At 42.1% G+C, this 20,375-nt stretch overlaps 4 protein-coding genes across 4 annotated transcripts in view; all 4 read right to left on the bottom strand.

Moving 5' to 3' along the window:
- LOC136717886 (claudin-4-like) overlaps positions 1-20,043 on the bottom strand; it is a 38,121-nt gene extending 18,078 nt beyond the window's left edge. The window contains exon 1 of the mRNA XM_066695441.1: positions 19,919-20,043. The gene's annotated coding sequence lies outside the window, so the exon portion shown is untranslated. The remainder of the gene's footprint in view (positions 1-19,918) is intronic.
- On the bottom strand, positions 33-5,023 carry LOC136717889 (claudin-4). Its single transcript, XM_066695444.1, has 2 exons — positions 4,409-5,023; positions 33-2,248 (listed from the first exon to the last, which is right to left on the bottom strand). The coding sequence occupies exons 1-2, from the start codon at positions 4,882-4,884 to the stop codon at positions 1,591-1,593; spliced, it is 1,134 nt and encodes a 377-aa protein (XP_066551541.1). The 5' UTR covers positions 4,885-5,023; the 3' UTR covers positions 33-1,590.
- On the bottom strand, positions 7,115-8,020 carry LOC136717669 (claudin-like protein ZF-A89). The gene has a single exon (XM_066695107.1). The coding sequence runs from the start codon at positions 7,980-7,982 to the stop codon at positions 7,350-7,352; it is 633 nt and encodes a 210-aa protein (XP_066551204.1). The 5' UTR covers positions 7,983-8,020; the 3' UTR covers positions 7,115-7,349.
- Positions 10,155-16,373, bottom strand: LOC136717670 (claudin-4). Its single transcript, XM_066695108.1, has 2 exons — positions 15,794-16,373; positions 10,155-11,058 (listed from the first exon to the last, which is right to left on the bottom strand). The coding sequence occupies exons 1-2, from the start codon at positions 16,282-16,284 to the stop codon at positions 10,428-10,430; spliced, it is 1,122 nt and encodes a 373-aa protein (XP_066551205.1). The 5' UTR covers positions 16,285-16,373; the 3' UTR covers positions 10,155-10,427.
- Positions 20,044-20,375: the final 332 nt, after the last annotated feature.

Here is a 20,375-nt window from a genome sequence, read left to right as displayed (position 1 = left end):
TACAATTCATATGAATGGGAAGCAAGAACAGATTTGTTAAACAGAAAGTTTATTGATGTAAGATTCTTCCGATTAAATATTTTGGAATAAATGACTCTGATACGGCACAAACATTTTTCAGCAGGATCCGCAAGTTACCAAAGCAATGAAAAAGGTACCACAACTATTTCATATCATCCTCGCCCTGCCAGGACACACACAAAATGACTAACATGTAGTATTACTTTTGTTGTTTCATATCAGCACACAGTTCATCCTAATGAAAATAATCACAAGTAGGTGTGAAATCTAAACTTCCCACCACCAGCAAAATACAGCAGGAATGGGAAACACTTGATCCCAGCATTATTCTGTTCAGACAGGTTGCTGCTATCATTGACCCATATGGACTTTGCCTGTAATTAATATCTGTAATATTTACATCACTTCACCACGGCAGGGTTACATCGGTCAGTTCCACACATATGATACTGTACAATTCAAGACTGAATGATCATATCTTTCTTAAATTAAAAAGAACCTGAAAAAACTACAAAAAAGTAAATCAAGATAACACGAAATTCTATTTCAATATATACAGTATATGTTATATGTTATTTACGATGACAATCTTGGAGGCAATGTCAAACAGTATGACTGAAGTGCCTGCTCCCTAATCCGTGTTGATCTGTGAACTCTGTCCTATAATGATATATATTCTGCTTAGCTAACTTTTAAGATAATATAGTAATGACTTTCTGATTATAACCAGCTCTTTGATTTCTGTGTATAAAAGCTCTGACTGTTAAGATGAAGGCAGAGCGACTTTGGGATCTTCTTAATTCACTGTTCCTCTCCACGCTGCGTGTATTAAAGGCATTGCAACTAACGTTCCAACGTGATTGAAGATTGTTCTTCCACAAGGACCTGGGTGTCAGTGCAGCATCATGTGTCCAAAACCTCAGCTTCAAATCACATGGAAAGACACTTTAGCAGGAGGAAAATTACTTAAATGGAAATCCTTACAAACCTGAGTGAGTGATAAATCAATCTCCAACACACTTGTTTATCAAAACTGTTTTTTATAATTGTACGATAGTTTTGAGACATAGTTCATTTTGCAGTATATAGTGTATTTACATAATCAGACTCTGAGAGAGAGAGATATTAAGGGTGAAAGCAGAGAGGTTATTCAAAAATAAATAAACAGTATGAATGAAGATTAACAATACAAAGGCAGTAACAAAGTAAAATCACAGATTTTTTTAACTGACTCTCATACAGCTCGCATTTTATGATTCCTAACAAGTATTTCTTAAAAGACAACAGTCTTGTCACACATAATTTAAAAAGTAAAATTCATAGACCATAAACCATGTCATGTATTTGTTCTGTTGCCGTTTGCTTTAGGTTTAGCTGAAGTACACAGATTATTAAATCAACACACATTCAATTCATGCTTTGATCATTCCAGTTCAAGCTCAATGATTCTAAATGAACAGTGGTAATACCAGTATTTTTAAAGTGAAATAAATGTCTGCAGGGCATTATAATGCAGGAATAAAAGAAGCAGGCAGTTCTTGCTTCAATAAGGTCTGTCCTTTAGTCATCCTAGCGGTAGTACTGTCCCATGGGCACTACGGTTCCTGGGTAGGAATACTGCGAATACTTGGCTGCGTAACGGTATACGTCTTCTTTGGGAGGACAGGAAGTACAAAGAATCGCACCTCCGAGCAGCAGCAGCCCAGAGCTTGCCCAGCCAATGTACAAAGCAGCGCCAATATCTCTTTTCTGTGTAGTGATGAGCAGGGGGTTGTTGAAATCCAGGACGATGTTGCTAGCCGTCCAGCACACGGGGATCAGACACAGCACTCCGGCCACGATGCAAAACACGCCGCCCAGGATCACCACTTTGGCCATGGTCGACTCGTCCTGCATGCAGCTGGTGCACTTGCCTCCCATGATGGCCAGCCCGACGCCGACAGCGCCCACCACGATGGCGATGACAATTAGGGCCCGGGCCGCCTGGATGTCCTGGGGAAGAACCAGCAGGGAGTCGTAGATCTTGCACTGCATCTGCCCCGTGCTCTGCATCACGCAGTTCATCCACAGGCCATCCCAGATGATCTGCGCCGTCACGATGTTGGCACCTATGTAGGAGGTCACCCTCCACATGGGGATGGCACAGACGATGATCACCCCCAGGAAGCCAACGATGGACAGGACGAGGCCCACCACCTGCCTGGCGAGCTGACCCATAGCGATGCCTCTTGTGCCGAACCCGCTGTGATATGCTGCTGCCGTGTCCTGCCGCTCAGAGTCTTCAGCAATGTCACAATACAAACACTAAACAATCACTGAGAGTTATATTCTTCCTAAAAGGGAGGGGTTTGCCCTCTTCACAGCACAGCTCTGACTGTAACCTTTCCGGACCAACTGGATTCTTTGTGCTGTTGGGGAATGCAGTCTCCAGTTCACCATTCATCACAAACACCCAGGAGAACAATGCTGACAATGAAACACATTCACTCTCATTCAGCTGCTGTACCTGCTCAGCCACTTACACCAGCTCAACAGTAAAACCAAAAATCAAATGCGCCCTGAAGAAAGGAAACAAGTGCTTTCTTTCCACCCAGAGATCTGAACGGTTTGTCTTTATTTGGCATCTGTTAGTGCTGCCTGCAGAATAAACACCATTTTGTTTTTCCATGTAATAGACAGTAAATCTTTAAGTCAGTCAGTAAGTAACAGAATCTGTCCAGTCGGGTGCCAAGATACAGAAATCAAATCATCAATACAAAGCTGTTCAGACATCTTAGAAACAGGTTTAATTTAATTTACCCTTTACAGCTTTCATGCCAGAGCATGATGTAAAAGTCACAAAAGAAAACCAGAGGCATAAACAGGAATAAATCACCTGAAAGTACAACACAAACCCAATCTCTCTACTAATAAATATGCAGAGATGTGATAAGATCAGACTTGATGTTAACTCTTATTCTCCATTTGGATTATACAGTCCTAAACTCTTAAAATCATTAAGTGCTCAGTTTTGGTTTATTCTGCAAGCTACTCCCAGTATTAGTAGTAAAATAGTAATTGTACAAGGACTTCCTTAGACCATTATTAATGGATTTATATACTTTAGCAAGAAACACTTCAAAAGTATTTCAGTGCACTACAAAAGCAAGGTTTTAAAACACCGGGTTCCTTTCCACAGAATCACTCCAAAGCACAGCAATTCAATCTAAATTTGACCAATTACCAGAACGAAAAATTCTGTATCATTATATATTAAACATTGCAGATCGGTAAGCAGGCATCCCTGTAATATAGAATAAATGCACTCCAGCCAACAAGGACAAATAACAGAACCTGAGCCATTGTCAAGAGACACAACCCATTTCAGCACACTGACCACAAACAAAACCAGTTCAGGGAGTTTATGACTTTTTGGGTCAGCTATTCCTTTAGAGGCCTGGAGAACAAGACTATTGGATACCCACTGTAGTTTCTCCTCCCCATCTCGACTACAAATTTTCCAAACTTAAGTTTGAAGTTAAAAGGGGAAAAAATCCATTGGTGGATTCACAAAAATAGTTTAGAGAAGTTACTTAAATTGTAGACGTGGTCACAGGGTTCATTATGGCGACAGGAAGAGAGAATAGAGAAGTATTAGTTAAGTTTTAACTCCGCACAGGTTGCTTGTCCAATTAAAACTATCGCCCCCTGGAGTACAGTGCTCTTATTACACGTACCTCCAGCTGCTTCTTGGACGGCATGGTCCCTACATGATCACACGATTGGGGTCGGCAAACAGCGCTGCGGTTCATAGATTAACACCTTCCACTACACTGAAGACAAGTAAGTGGAGCGAAAATACGAATTCATCAAGAATGTGGGTTTCAAACAGACAACCTAGAGGTAGACTTCTGACGTCACATAGCAAACTTTCCAGGAGACACGTAGACAAGTTTTAAGTTTATTGAGTATAAAACGTTCAGACAAGTTAAAAAGTTACAAGTTTATGTACATTAAGGCTAGTCATTGAGAATACATTTTAAAGCCACCTGTGCACTAGAACCATGGGAACTTCAGTCCTTGATCAGTCCAGGGGCTCCCAAAATAAACCTGAAAAAGCGGGTGGAGAAGTTGGGCAAGAAGCTAGAAAACTACGTGGTCTGTCCAGAAAGATTCGGCCAACGAAGCCTACCAGCTCTTGTCTAAGGAAGAGATGCCAGCCTCAAACCCAAAGCAAGAAGTCGTCCATCCTTACACATAAGCACCTGCACTGGCGTTAGATCTGGCAGCAGAGTATTTGGCGGTGTAGGGCCGGTTGTCCTTGCGGGGGCACTGGCAGCACAGCAGACCCCCTCCCAGGAGCAGCAGACCCCCGGCGCCCCAGCCGATGTACAGAGAGGCGCCCAGCTCCCGTCTCTGGGCGTCAGTCAGCATGGGGTTGTAGAAGTCCCTGATGATGGTGTTGGCCGACCAGCACACGGGGATCAGGCACAGGAGCCCAGCCACGATGAACACCACCCCCGAGGCGATGGCCACCTTGGCTTTAGCGTCTTCATCCTCCACGCAGTTGGTGCACTTCCCCCCGGCGACCGACAGCAGGATGCCGCAGAGGGCCACCAGGACGGAGATGACCACCAGGGCGCGGGCCGCCTGCAGGTCCTGGGGAAGAGCCAGCATGGAGTCGTAGATCTTGCACTGCATCTGCCCGGTGCTCTGGACCACGCAGCTCATCCACAGACCTTCCCAGATGATCTGAGCCGTGACGATGTTGCTCCCGATGAAAGCCGTCACTTTCCACATGGGGAGGGCGCAGATGATGATGTCTCCAATCCACCCGATCACTGCCAGCGCAATGCCCAAAATCTGCAAACCTGCGGAAACCATCGTGAAGTGTCTAAACGGCACCTTTACCCAAAGTAGACGTTTTGAAATCTTGGACGAGTTCACTGACCTAGTGCGCTCGGCGGGGCCAGATATAGCCCTGAGAGGGAGGGGTGGTCAGTCATTACAATGAGAAAGTTGAGCACTTAGGTGACCCCTTTGTTCTCCTCAATGCGATTGGGAGTTGATCATCCTGACCTGCCCTTGATCAATTAACATTAATTTAACCTTTACAAGCAGCCAATCGAATCCAGCTGCAACACACCAGATTTTAAAAATAAATCAATAACATTGACTGACCATGTGTGTGTGATTTGGGTTGATTTGGTCATCTATAAGTTCATAAAAATTGGCAGAATAAAATAAGATTATAAATAATTGTCTAAAACCTCATTGCGGTTACTTGATGGACCAATTTAAAGGGTTGCATTCTGAGAAAGAAAGGTGATTGATTTAAAGATCACTTAATTTGCCCACTTTTGTAAATAATGTGGAATGTGTCTAGACTAGTGCAGGTCAAGGTCTGTGAGACCAGCTGTTAATGTACATTCATTTGTGTGTGATCCCATTTAAATTATATTTAAACATATATTTATCTTACAAATATGAGTAAATCTAAATATATCCGCAATCATTGTACATTTTGTATTTTTCACTTATGTATTTATCTTTAAATTATTGTTCAAAAGCTGTGATATATATATATATATATATATATATATATATATATATATATATATATATGTGTGTGTGTGTGTGTGTGTGTGTGTTACTGGGGGATGCACTACAACTTACAACAACATACCAATACATTATTTATGAATGGACAGGCTCTTAAATTTAAGGAGTTAATTGAACTGAAAACTGCAACGATTATGTATTAAGCTGAACATGGATTATTCCAGACCATTTGTTTTATATATATATATATATATCAAGCGATGATGATTATGAATTAAGAAAAACAAATGTGTACATACTACTACATGGCTGTGAGTATTTCACTAAAAGAAGTAAAGATTCTCAGAAGAAGCTTTCAGGGTTCCCGGGGTTGACACTGTGCAGGAACCCTGAAAGGTTATTATTAGAACCTACCCTTTACCCAGGGTGCTTGCAAACAAGGATCCTTAAAGAACCTTAAAATCTTAAATCAACCGCGATCATGATGAAAAGGTTTCTTAAATGATCCCTTGTGTTTACGACAGACCTCGCGGTTCTTAAACCAACCCTTTAAAGACATTAAACTCACGAAAAACCCAAAGGCTCTAAACAGAACCGCTGACGAACCTTCCATTTGTAAAGTGTAGTGTGTGGGGTGAGTCCTGGGAATGCACTGGCATATTTACGATTAAGAAATGTCCAAGGGTCGTTTTTTCACAGTTTATATCAAGTGAAGGGAAAAGACGGAATAATTGGGTGAAGTGTTCTATGAAGGTTCGATTGGGGGCAGGGTGACTGTACATATTATTATTATTATTATTATTATTATTATTATTATTATTATTATTATTATTAGTAGTAGTAGTAGTAGTAGTATTAGTAGTAGTAGTAGTATTATTATTATTAGTAGTAGTATTATTATTATATTTCTTAGCAGATGCCCCTATCCAGGGCGATGTACAATTGTTACAGTACTTTTTCCGACCCCTTTTCGAGCACGCATATGCTACTTCGTACTTAATTTATTTATACGCTAGGTAATGTGGTATTTTATTATTTTGTGCGAAATATTTGTTTGCCATTACAAAAAAATCACTGGGAGTATTCAAACAAATCTGCTCTTCGCTGGGCTTAGAGTACACAGCATCGCCAGTGACCCCATACAACACCAGAGCGCCAACCAACGACGCGTTTTTACTGGATTACATGGTGCTCTCCGGTCAGTGAATCCCCGCAGACACTAAACACGCAAAAGTACCAAGCAAAGTTTATTTTCACAAAGTGCAGTTGTTTTGATGGCCCCATCTCCGTCCTTTACACCGTTCCGACACATTTTATCTTTAGATGATCTTAGACATAGAATTATCAGAAATGTTTAAACAATTCTCACATTACGCCCGTATCTGCACAACTCCAATGGGAACCCCTGTAACACCGACCAGAATGAGCATCCTAACGTGTCCTCCTTTTTTACGCACCAACCATTGTTTGCTAATACATATTTTGTGTATAATCTATCGAATAAGGTTAACGTTTAAACATTTCATTGAAATCAATAGATGATGCTTTAAGATATTTGCAGAATGTTTTATTGAACACAGGTATAAGGGAAAGCCTTAAGAGTTCACCTAGGGTACATAGACATACCTCTCCTTCAACAGAAAGGGGAAGACATCGTGACAAACTTCACAGGCAACAGTTACACTTCCAACCTGATCTCTGTTACATTTACTCACCAAAAAGTGTGTATATAGGCTTTGACAGCGAATGTAAGGAAGCTCTCAGAACAGTATTTTAAAGTCAAAACGTCACACATAATTCTTTATCGTGGGAATAGCCCTAGTAGCGTTAAAATTGCCAGTGTATGGACGATCCTCTCTGGGGGGGCACTGGCAGCACAGCAGACCCCCTCCCAGGAGCAGCAGACCCCCGGCGCCCCAGCCGATGTACAGAGAGGCGCCCAGCTCCCGTCTCTGGGCGTCAGTCAGCATGGGGTTGTAGAAGTCCCTGATGATGGTGTTGGCCGACCAGCACACGGGGATCAGGCACAGGAGCCCAGCCACGATGAACACCACCCCCGAGGCGATGGCCACCTTGGCTTTAGCGTCTTCATCCTCCACGCAGTTGGTGCACTTCCCCCCGGCGACCGACAGCAGGATGCCGCAGAGGGCCACCAGGACGGAGATGACCACCAGGGCGCGGGCCGCCTGCAGGTCCTGGGGAAGAGCCAGCATGGAGTCGTAGATCTTGCACTGCATCTGCCCGGTGCTCTGGACCACGCAGCTCATCCACAGACCTTCCCAGATGATCTGAGCCGTGACGATGTTGCTCCCGATGAAAGCCGTCACTTTCCACATGGGGAGGGCGCAGATGATGATGCCTCCCACCCACCCGATCACTGCCAGCGCAATGCCCAATATCTGCAGGCCTGCGGAAGCCATCTCCTGCGCAAAGAGGGTTTTGGGAATGTCTTCCAAAACTAGCAATGTAACGTAATATATACGCCTGTGCCCCCCTCCCCAAGAGTGGGATTTTTTTTACACTGAGGCATTCAACAACTAACGCAATTAACGCATACAATGGCTCATCTATTCCGTTCGGCCACTGCGCAGTGCAAATACAGCGGGGCGACATTGGGAAGCCTCTCAACAAATAAATCTTCATCGAGACCCACTGCGTTTGCAAACCATCACTATGTTACACATTGAAAAAGACAGACTGCCTTTAAATTAATTATGCTTTGTTCACATTCCCTTAAAACGAGACAATTATTTTGCTTGAGACCAGAGGTCTCTTCAAACATTTAACACCTCACAATAGCTCATATTATTATTATTATTATTATTATTATTATTATTATTATTATTATTATTATTATTATCTTGCTCCAACGTACAAGTCAAAACAGACTTGTTCTCATATGTATTGGAAAACAATCCCAGCAGGGCATTATCCAACAGATACTGAAAGTAAAGACGACTCACCCTGCCCCCAGCCTGCACACACAAAAGGGGCTATTCAGGAGGAGAAACTGGGCTTGAGTTTTGGTATCGACCATCAGATTAAGTATTCCGTTTCATTCCTTTATTCCTGAGAGACCAAATCTTCCTGCCATCCACAGAGAACAGACTACAGCTACCTTTGCAACAGAGGCTGGTGGTGAACTACAGGTGAATAGATTAGAGTCCCAGAGTAACGTCTACTCCCATTTGGATCACTATATATTAAAAAATACTTCGATTTGGAACATACTGGTGTTCATTTTCAGAGACTGTGCTGGGATGTTATGAGAGATACAGCATCCTTCACTGATGGCCACACAGAAATCTCTATTCATGTGTGTGCAATTTCTACAGATTAGTTTAGGCGATTAGAGTATTCTTCACCAAGGCTTTCGAGGAAGTGTAACCCCATTTTTTAAGCAAAGCATTTCTTCTTTGCCACACATTTTGGAAGAAAGCGGAGTGACCAGACAGACACAAAGGGCCGTACTGATAAATCATTGAAGAGGCCCCAAATTTCTCACCCGTACATGTGGTTACCAACGAGCATATAATGACACCAGCTTCTTCCGGTTTGTACCAGATGCATCTCTCTGCAGACACACAATTTAGTACAGAACGTACGTTCTAGTAAAACCACAAGAAGATGGGGAAGTGGGCACACAAGCCCCCTTTGCCTATCTAGACATGCATTAGATACGTGTGGAATATAAATAACAAAATGGCTACATATGTCTCTATATTTGGGCATAAAATAGAAAACATTGTGTTTAAGCTTAATCAGGAAGATAGTGAGGATATCATAAGATAGGGAGTTGTCACCCCCTTATTGGTTCAAACTCACCCTGTCCAGGATATCGCAGTATGTATATAACATCATGTAAGCTCTATGATTTTAGGGAAGTAAGGACAGAGACCTGCATGTCTGTGTGTATTACTTTTCTCCAAGCGGCTTGATTAAAAGCCTCTGTTTGATTCTATCTACTCTACAGTCTGATCTTCTGAAAGTAATTAAAAAGGGGATTCTTCAATCATTGACTCTCATTCTAGGTGTGACCTGTTTCTTCTCCATTAAGAAAAGAACCTGATGGATTTCTCAATAGTCCCATTAATTCAGATTTTCTAAATAAAGAAGCCCCTATACGCAGATTAAATGTTAATAGTTCTGCAAGGTAAGTTCTGACAATAACAAGGTAGGAGGATGATTAGTAGCCCATTTCCCGAAATGTCACAGGGAAGGAAAACAAACAGGAATGCTGCATTTAATTTCAAGGCAACAAAGATGAGTTGTTTCCGTGCCAGCACTGAAAGATAATAATGCCACTTTGTAACATTCACACATTGTTACATGAGTATAGCCAAAGTGTCCAATTAGGGAAAACTGAGAAGTTGAAACAGAGCAACAGTGTATTTGTAACATTTATTATTTTTTTATTGTTATCATCAATCACTTATTTTATGTTCAAATTATTAAAAGATAATAATAATAATGAATCTGGTGTTTCTTAAAAAAACTAAATGTTGATTTAAAAAAAGTCATAGTAAAATGTAAAATAGAAACAAAACATAATCAAGATTTACAAATTACATTCTTATTTGTGTACAAGAAAATATGATAGTATTTTTATTATTATTTATTATTGTTAACAATATCCAGGAAAGTATAACATTTCAAAATCTCCAGAAATTATATATGGTTGATACATATAAATTCAGTGTTACAATCAAATTGCTCTTTGTGTGACATGTTGTTATATAGCTGTAAGAACTGACAATTCAATTCAAATGTATGCGAGAGAGGGAGCACTCCCAAACATCAGCCTCAGATACCTGGATTGAGAAGCCGACTTGATGAAGTCTCAGATGCTAAACTCTCCATCCCTCTTACACATAATCCTTGGACAATGCTCGGCTATGGGAATAGTTGGCCGAATGAGATCGATTCTCCTTGGGTGGGCAGTTACAGCACAGCAGGGCTCCACCGAGGACGAGGAGAATGGACGCGCCCCAGCCGATGTACATAGCCGGCCCAAACTCCCTTCTCTGGGCTTCAGTGACCAGGGGGTTGTAGAAGTCCATGACAATGGTATTGGCGCTCCAGGACACGGGGACCAGACACAGGACTCCGGCGATGATTATGAAGACGCCAGCCACAATGCCCAGCTTGGCCTTTGCTGCTTCATCCTCCACGCAGTTGGTGCACTTGCCTCCGATGATGGAGAGCATGATGCCAGCGAGGCCGGCCAGGACGGACATCACGGTGAGGGCGCGGGCCGCCTGCAGGTCCTGGGGCAGAGACAGCAGGGAGTCGTAGATCTTGCACTGCATCTGCCCGGTGCTCTGGACCACGCAGCTCATCCACAGTCCCTCCCAGATAACCTGTGCCACCACGATGTTGGTACCGATGAAAGCCGTCACCCTCCACATGGGCAGGGCGCACGTCATGATCGCGGCGGTCCAGCCAAACAACGAGAGCATCATGCCCAGGATCTGGAGGCCAGTGGATGCCATCACCCTGATCGACCTTCTTTGGCTTCAGTTGAACGGACAAAAGAGTCTGTATCCGTGTTTGTCCCGAACCGCATTCCACTGAAAATGTGCAGTGAAGGGATGTGAGCTTGTCTTTATAGTCCCTCTGAAAGGGTGTGGTGTCATTTCTCACAAGGAAAGAATAGCTGTTATATGAGACCTCAGTGTCCCTTTTCTTATTTTGTTAAATATTGTTTTCTGTATACTGAGTTGGGGATAAATTACCTCAAACGCTGCTGACGCACAGAGATAATTTCCTCCCAAAGTCAGCAGGTTTTGTTTGTGTTCATCTCTCATAATACAGTTGCAACATATTAGGATTTGAGTACAACTAAATTAATGATCTTTCAAACTACTAATTAAAAATCATCCAATATACATATATCAAATATTTACATTTTTAAATACTGGTTCGGTAGCTGGATTTCTCATTTATTTCTTCCAGTTGTACTTAAACATATCTGTGTAAGAAGAACCCCCCCATGCTGACTGTATTTACAACTGCTGTCCGCTGAGCTACACTGCCATTTCACATATAACCAGAGGTGGAAAGAGTAAAAATCCTATTCAAGTAGAAGTACTGTTACTTTGATGAAATTTTACTCAAGTAGAAGTAAAAGTACTGGTTTAAAAAACTACTCAACTAAAAGTAAAAAGTAGCTCATTTAAAAAGTACTCAGAGTACAAATTACATAGTTAATTTTAACAAAGCATTGTCACATGATCTCTAAGCAAACGCCAACACACATATATACACACACACACACAGGTGGGTGACAATTTAAACGAGAAACCTGAATAAATTAGTGGAGGAACATAACGAATGCAGATGCCTCCAAACAGGTGTACAGCATGATATATATATATATATATATATATATATATATATATACAGTGGGGGAAAAAAGTATTTGATCCCCTGCTGATTTTGTACGTTTGCCCACTGACAAAGAAATGATCAGTCTGTAATTTTTATGGTAGGTGTATTTTAACAGTGAGAGACAGAATAACAACAAAAAAATCCAGAAAAATGCATTTCAAAAAAGTTATAAATTGATTTGCATGTTAATGAGGGAAATAAGTATTTGACCCCTTCGACTTAGTACTTGGTGGCAAAACCCTTGTTGGCAATCACAGAGGTCAGACGTTTCTTGTAGTTGGCCACCAGGTTTGCACACATCTCAGGAGGGATTTTGTCCCACTCCTCTTTGCAGATCCTCTCCAAGTCATTAAGGTTTCGAGGCTGACGTTTGGCAACTCGAACCTTCAGCTCCCTCCACAGATTTTCTATGGGATTATGGTCTGGAGACTGGCTAGGCCACTCCAGGACCTTAATGTGCTTCTTCTTGAGCCACTCCTTTGTTGCCTTGGCTGTGTGTTTTGGGTCATTGTCATGCTGGAATACCCATCCACGACCCATTTTCAATGCCCTGGTTGAGGGAAGGAGGTTCTCACCCAAGATTTGACGATACATGGCCCCGTCCATCGTCCCTTTGATGCGGTGCAGTTGTCCTGTCCCCTTAGCAGAAAAACACCCCCAAAGCAGAATGTTTCCACCTCCATGTTTGACGGTGGGGATGGTGTTCTTGGGGTCATTCCTCCTCCTCCAAACACGGCGAGTTGAGTTGATGCCAAAGAGCTCGATTTTGACCACATCACTTTCACCCAGTTCTCCTCTGAATCATTCAGATGTTGGCAAACTTCAGATGGGCCTGTACATGTGCTTTTTTGAGCAGGGGGACCTTGCGGGTGCTGCAGGATTTCAGTCCTTCACAGCATAGTGTGTTACCAATTGTTATGGTCCCAGCTGCCTTGAGATCATTAACAAGATCCTCCCGTGTAGTTCTGGGCTGATTCCTCACCGTTCTCATGATCATTGAAACTCCACGAGGTGAGATCTTGTATGGAGCCCCAGACCGAGGGAGACGGACAGTTATTTTGTGTTTCTTCCATTTGCGAATAATCGCACCAACTGTTGTCACCTTCTCACCAAGCTGCTTGGCGATGGTCTTGTAGCCCATTCCAGCCTTGTGTAGGTCTACAATCTTGTCCCTGACATCCTTGGACAGCTCTTTGGTCTTGGCCATTGTGGAGAGTTTGGAATCTGATTGTTTGATTCCTTCTGTGGACAGGTGTCTTTTATACAGGTAACGAGCTGAGATTAGGAGCACTCCCTTTAAGAGAGTGCTCCTAATCTCAGCTCATTACCTGTATAAAAGACACCTGGGAGCCAGAAATCTTGCTGATTGATAGGGGATCAAATACTTATTTCCCTCATTAACATGCAAATCAATTTATAACTTTTTTTAAATGCGTTTTTCTGGATTTTTTTGCTGTTATTCTGTCTCTCACTGTTAAAATACACCTACCATTAAAATTATAGACTGATCATTTCTTTGTCAGTGGGCAAACGTACAAAATCAGCAGGGGATCAAATACTTTTTTCCCTCACTGTATGAGGTTATTTTAAAGAAAGTATATTCAGGAATTTAGGATTCCTGTGTGGGATTTGGAAATATAGGCAGTCCTTCTGTTTTCCAAGCTCATAGAAGTGCTGAGGCAATATAATCTGTAAGCCTTGCATATGAATCAGTATTTAATGCATATAATTGATTCTTCCAAAGTATCCCCCATTTATAGACTTTTCTGTGTTCTGTTTCGAGGTCTCATCCTATAAATGACTAATTTAATTCGGGGCTCAGCGCTGAGTCACCAGTTTCTGTATATTATTTTATTACCATTCTCTAATAAACATCTTATTGATTCACTGTGGTCATGTGGATTTCTTACATTGAGGAACAGGTCATCTTGAATCACAACTGAAAATAATAATAATAATAATAATAATAATAATAATAATAATAATAATAATAATAATAATAATAATAATAATATATTCACAAGCAGCAATTATTGGTGGCCTATCAACTATGTCATAGTACAGAACAAAATAAAGCAATATGTGTCATTTGGGTGGTCCTATAACTATATTCCAGTATACAGTGCACAACAGCAGAGGGGGAAATGCAATGTGGGATCAAGACCCTGGGACCTGGAGGAAACCTGGTAGCAGCAGCCATTTTGGTTCCACCAGAAAGATGAGATAATACCGGAGCCAGAGCCACAATGGTGGCTCCCAATAGGTTTCCCCATGGTCCTAAAAAAAACATATTCCATTTAGGAACATAAGCGCATAGAGCAAAGCTGAAATCTGACTGATCCACAGCACTGTTCATGTGGCTCTGCGAGGATACTGATATATAACCGCTATCATGTTGAAAAAGATCACTATGTTTTCCTGTGCTGTAGGGAATGTATATCAGATGTATTTTCTTAACAATTATGAGCAATTGAGTTAAAAAAACTCTCTTTTTGGCATGACTGGGTTGGAAATGACATGTTAGATTCCCGTAACAAAACACAACATTTGGTTTGTCAAAACATGCCTTATATTGTGAGTTTAAATCCAGTCCACGGAGGGCGGGGGGTTATCCCGTTTCACTGCCTAACGACGCCCCTGTTCAGCATGGGAGTTAAAGGGTTAAAGTCTGCAAATTACACACACCTGTAGCACATGATTGTAAATATTTATATATTAGAAAAGATCTGTGTTTCAAAGTTCCCATCTATCTTACATGAACTATTGCTTGCTTCTTATTTTTTTTAACAAACCTTATATATATATATATATACTGCTTTTGTGGGAAAACAAAACGCCAAAAGTCTCTTCATTTACGGAAGCATTTTCTATGTAGTGCTGCCCCTGTAGGCTGATGGTGGTACTACATACACATCTAGTCAGATTTTGGGTTTCTATAGTGTCTGTGGAAACACATTCCTCCTGTCAAGTATTAGAGAAGAAATATTACACAGTGTGTGTGAGTGTGTGTTTGTGGGTGTGTGTGTGTGTGAGAGAGAGAGAGACAGTGTGTGTGTGTGTATCATGTTTTGATAAAGTAAAACCACAGTAACACAATCATAAAGTACAAAAAGATATTTATTTACAATTATTTTTGTTATCCAACATTTTAACATATGCAAGGCCTTAATCATTCTTAAAAAAACTAAACAATGTATGCTTGATAGAATATCACATGATTATGAAGTGTGAATACTGAATAACGATATCAAGTTCACAAAATAACTGGTTGTAGATAATGTTTTTTCAGCAAACACGAAACACTTCTTTACTGCGTATTTACAACAGTTTTATTTTTTTTCATTACAGTTTTCTTTTTTCTATATTGTACACATTTCTGCTTCAGAATTCACTGGTAGGACAAACATGTATTTGAACAAATGCTAACAGTCTTATTTCTCAGATATACTTTTCAGATATCATTCCCTAATCTTCATTTTACCTCATGACATTTCAGATATCTGTTCCCTTATCTTCAAGCATTTACCTCATGAAATGCTGTTAGCCTTGAGTCCACTATCAGAAAAACACAGTCGTGGAGTGAACACAACACCTCAGAGATATGCAATTTAACAGACAACCGCGTCCCTCTGAGACACACAGCACGTGGCAACAAGTCCAGATTACAAAAAGTCCTTATTTCTCACTCTTTGGTTCTTCTTATACATAGTCCTTGGTTGCAGAAGTGGCTGAGCGGGCGGCAGAGTACTTGGCGGCGTAGGGCTGGTTCTTGGGCGGGCAGCCGGTGCAGAGCAGGGCCCCTCCGATGATCATGAGCGCGGCGGCCCCCCACCCGATGTACAGCGCCGCCCCGATCTCCCTCTTCTGGGAGCTCAGCAGCAGGGGGTTGTAGAAGTTCCGGATGATGGTGTTGGCCGTCCAGCAGACAGGGATCAGACAGAGGACTCCGGAGATGATGAAGACCACGCCCGCTGTGATGCCCACCTTGGCTTTCGATGACTCGTCCTCCACGCAGTTGGTGCACTTGCCGCCGGCGATGCCCAGCAGGATGCCCAGGATGCCAATCACGATGCCAATCACTATGAGGGCGCGGGCCGCCTGTAGGTCCGAGCTGAGCGCCAGCATGGAGTCGTATACCTTGCACTGCATCTGCCCCGTGCTCTGGACCACGCAGGACATCCAGATGCCCTCCCAGGTGATCTGCGCCGTCACAATGTTCTCCCCCACAAATGCCGTGACCTTCCACATGGGCAGGGCGCATGTGAGGATGGCCCCAATCCATCCGATGATGCACAGGGCAATGCCCAACATCTGTAAGCCAGAAGCCGCCATTTGAAGTCTTCTTTGATCTCCTGCTTTGAAGGTGTAAGTCTGCCTTGAGTCTTGCTCCAAAGTGTTCTGTCAAAATGGGGAGCTCACAGAGATATATACTGCTCAAGAGGGTGGGGCTCTCTGTGTGCTTTTGTCGTCACAACTTGCCTCGTACTTGCCTATCTGGTTCTTGTGTTTTGTTTCGCGCCGGCTCTGACAGGAGACCTGCCTGCCACCAGAAGCCACTGAGTCATCACAGCTATTGGATAATGCATCTCCTTACAATGTCCAAATATGGCAACTTCCCCCAAAACTCTCACCCCAGTTCCCATGGTGTGGGACTGAAAGAGGAGAGCAACAGATGAGTTTCCCAATCATCTATGACATCACCATCCCAGTCGGTTTCTGTGTTCAAAATATCCATGAGAATAAAAACTTTAAAAATCCTGTCCACACTACACATATAAATGTTTACTGTTTCTCACGAAAACATAAAGGTATCTCCCAAAAAAACTGCATTATGGGTTTCTGTGTATACTCATATTGATTCTGTTAATTAAACACAGACTGACAATCAGACCATAGCAGCTTTAATTATGAGTTTATTAAAAATGTATATTGTTATGGAAGTTAGTTTTAATTTGTTTTCTATGGTATCTTGTCGGTTATAAGTATAGATTGGGCTGGAGCTGTCTGGAGCTGAATGGAGACTTTTTATTTTCACACACCAGTTTAGAAGTAACAGTTCTTCCTTATGAATGTGCCTAGGTAGTTTATTATTGGTCTTAATTATTGGTAAAATTAGGAGGTGTTTTTCTTCGTGTGTTTGTTTCTTGGTTGCTTGTGTTTTTCAAATGGTCAGGAATCCCCCTACTGTGTTCTCAGGTCATTCTCGCTAGTAAGATCTAGTTTTAAAACACATGTCTTTTCAATCAGTCTGACTGGAGCTTTTCTAGTAGCCTGAAGTGGGGGAGGGAGACTCAAGAACACAGTCAAGAAACTAAAGGCAAACAGCACGATCGCAAGAAAATTACCAACCCCTTCCTAAAATAGAAACAGATTTTGTCTGTGGGTTTGAATATACAGAATACCTGAGAGTCTGAAGAGAACGTGGCATGGTTCAGAGATTCAGGTGGGGGTGGGTGTGGTCACGCAAAAGCCCCGCAGGCACACAGACAGACAGGCAGGCAGGCAGGCAGGAGTCACAGTAAACAGGACACAACAGCTCCCATTCTGAGAGACACAACCTGAACAAGACTGAGAGGATTTGTTTGCGCCTCTCATTGAGCCAGTCGACACAGAAATGTGAAAAGCGAGGAAGACTAGGCTCTGGTGTGTGACACAAGACACCCGAGTCAAATGGGTAATCCACAGCATAACAGACAGTACAGCTATCTCCACACGCTGTAGGAGTTTTCTCAGGTGGCCCATTCGCCCCCAGGTAAAAAGTAAGCCCCCATTGTGCCTTATGGGAAAAATAAACATTTCCTTTCCCCCCCAGTGATTTCACACAGTGGTCATTGTCCACCTAAGAGCAGCAGTAGGAGGTCAGGTGACGCCTTATTACGCACAAGGCTGGGGCACCTCTGTGGGCGGAGGGGGAGGAGGATTTTGGTGGCTACTCAAGCAAACCAGCCCAGGGGATGGTTTATGCTAGAGATACACACAACTCTGGGACAGAGCTGGCTTTGATGACTCATGAGCGGGGCAGGGGGGCGGAGTTGAGCACACCCTCGACTTGAAAATAAACAAAAATATTCTTCAGTGACTTTCACCAAAACCAGGAATCACAAGACCCTGTGTCACCTTATTGATTCACCTGATAACTGTACATAATAATGTTAATAATCATAATAATAATAATAATAATAATACAACTTTATCCTATATAGCGCCTTTAAAACAAGTTCTCCCAGCACTCTACAGACAGATAAAAGATCACATAAGATTCACAAAACAAGACAAAGCAAGCTTATTTAAAAGCTGTGTGTTTTGAGACCAGATGTAAAATTGCTCAGTGTATAAGAGTTCCTATTGTGTTTAGGAAGAGAGAGCAATAGTTTAGGGACAGCAGTGAAGTGTCCCGTTTCCAATTGGTCTTACCTGGTCCTAACTGGGCACTGGAGTCAGAGGAATGACAAGCACGTGAGGGTGCATAAGGAGACACACGTTCAGTTAGATACTGCAGACTGTCCAGACTGTTTAAGAACTTGTAAGTAAGAAGAAGGGATTTCAAATCAATTTGGGAACTAACTGGAAGCCAGTGCAATGACTCAAAAACCCAAGGTCATGTGGTGCCAGACCTGGTCCATGTGGGTTCAGGACGTGCGAGAGTCTGTGTGAGACAGTTTTGGGAACACCGGTAAATAAAGCTTTACAAAAACCAATGCGTGAAAAAAGTAAGGATCAGCTTTTCAGCAACAGACACAGAGCGCTTGGGCCTCAGTATTTTGACTGTGTTTTGTACACGAATATCAAACGTCACACCTAGGTTATGCTATTGGGAAAGAAGATAGGAAACCAACAACATGCAAATCCCATGCACTGCCTAGTCACAGGTGGAAGGCAGCACACAGCAGCGAGAGCACGAGAGAAGAGTCTGGACCCCGTGAGATATAAACGTGTACAACAGGTCTTGCCTTCGAAAGAAGGCAGCAAAGAAAAATGTTTCAGAGCTCGTTTTCAATCATTTCACCTCACGAGATCCATTTACTATATGGCTGTGTGCCTGCGCCATGGGAAAGGAATTCGAGATTACACAAAACCTTCTGTTTACCAGGAAGAAGTGGATTGTAAAGTCCTTCATTACATCTGACAAAAGGGGTTGTCTAAGTTTTTGTGCTTTTTGTGGGATATTACAACAAAAACCCTGCATAGCATGCTGTACTTTCTAACAGTTTCACATGTGTTATGAATAACAGTGCCCTGGTAAAGCCACCCACTTTATTTTATGGTGGAAATGTTTCCTTCTGTATTCTAAGAACAAAATAATGTACCTATATAGAAAGTTGTTTGGAAACCAGACTCCCTATGACCCATTATAAACCGAAGCCCTTTCTGTCTTAATCTCAACAGGCCTTTATTGTTCTTTGACTTTAATGGACAATACAACCAACAATTCATTGATTAGTCAGGATTTCAGGACAGTACGCATGAGGCTATAAACAGTTTGTGACCCTTGGCACCGGGTAGTCTCCACAACATGACTTAAACCGGCTATGCTTGTTGAATTTGCATTCATTACCATTTATTTTCCAGTTATATAAATCGAGACTCATTCCCTCTCCGTTCGGTTGACACACAAATTATAGATTTTGTTTTCTCAAGATCACTGACTCTGCAACCCCCAAGGAGAGATCATATATGGACAACACAGGCAAAGAGATGAATGCTGAACTTCACATGCATTATAACAAGATACATTCCTGTTGAGTAAATCTTAGAGGATGTCTCTTACTGCATACACTTTGAGATAAGACACCTTTTGATAATTCCTCCACAGGTTTCCTAACAAGGACACTTCACATCTGCAGGAAGTACAATCAACAGGTTTGAGGAAATAACTACAACTTTAATTAAAAAGTCATTATATATACTTTTAAAAACTGAATAAAAGACTTTTGAAGTAAATAAACAAACTCCTGTGCATGCCTACCTTGCTCTAGATGTCAGGAGGTCCGCGGAGATGATCCCAAGTGCGGTTTTTAAATTTCAATTCTCCAGACGTTCAAAGAATTCTCCACGAAGATGTCTGAAGAAGAGGGATATGAGAAAAGGATAGTGGAGGGTAAATAAACGTAGAAAATGACCGAGTACATGTATTCTTGAGAGAGAGACTGGTGGGGGGGGCATGGGGTGGGGGGGGAGCGTAATGGGAAAAAAAAGGTGATTGTTCCCCAAATGAAAGGCAGCACTCATTTTGAAAAGCAAACCTGCAGGAGGGACAATGGAGAGTCTATTTTTCTGGGCCAGCTAATAATAAACTCCTTCCCAGTGACTATTATATTTCAGACACAGATATGGAGAGAGGAATTTAGTTTCCAAACAAGGAGGGATACTTTGAAGGATTTCTTCCCTTTTCTTGTAACACAATCAATTGGGGGAATGTCCAC

The sequence above is a fragment of the Amia ocellicauda genome, chromosome 22 (assembly GCF_036373705.1).
Source record: "Amia ocellicauda isolate fAmiCal2 chromosome 22, fAmiCal2.hap1, whole genome shotgun sequence".
In the NCBI taxonomy this organism is placed as follows: Eukaryota; Metazoa; Chordata; class Actinopteri; order Amiiformes; family Amiidae; genus Amia; species Amia ocellicauda.
This window is presented reverse-complemented; position numbering and strand designations above follow the sequence as displayed.

Coding starts and splice junctions, on each gene's coding strand:
- LOC136717889 (XM_066695444.1), bottom strand. CDS start 4,884: ATGGTTTCCGCAGGTTTGCAGATTTTGGGCATTGCGCTGGCAGTGATC. Junction 2,249..4,408: donor ACTGACGCCCAGAGACGGGA/GCTGGGCGCCTC, acceptor GTTCGGCACAAG/AGGCATCGCTATGGGTCAGC.
- LOC136717669 (XM_066695107.1), bottom strand. CDS start 7,982: ATGGCTTCCGCAGGCCTGCAGATATTGGGCATTGCGCTGGCAGTGATC.
- LOC136717670 (XM_066695108.1), bottom strand. CDS start 16,284: ATGGCGGCTTCTGGCTTACAGATGTTGGGCATTGCCCTGTGCATCATC. Junction 11,059..15,793: donor AGGGAGATCGGGGCGGCGCT/GTACATCGGGTG, acceptor AAGGTCGATCAG/GGTGATGGCATCCACTGGCC.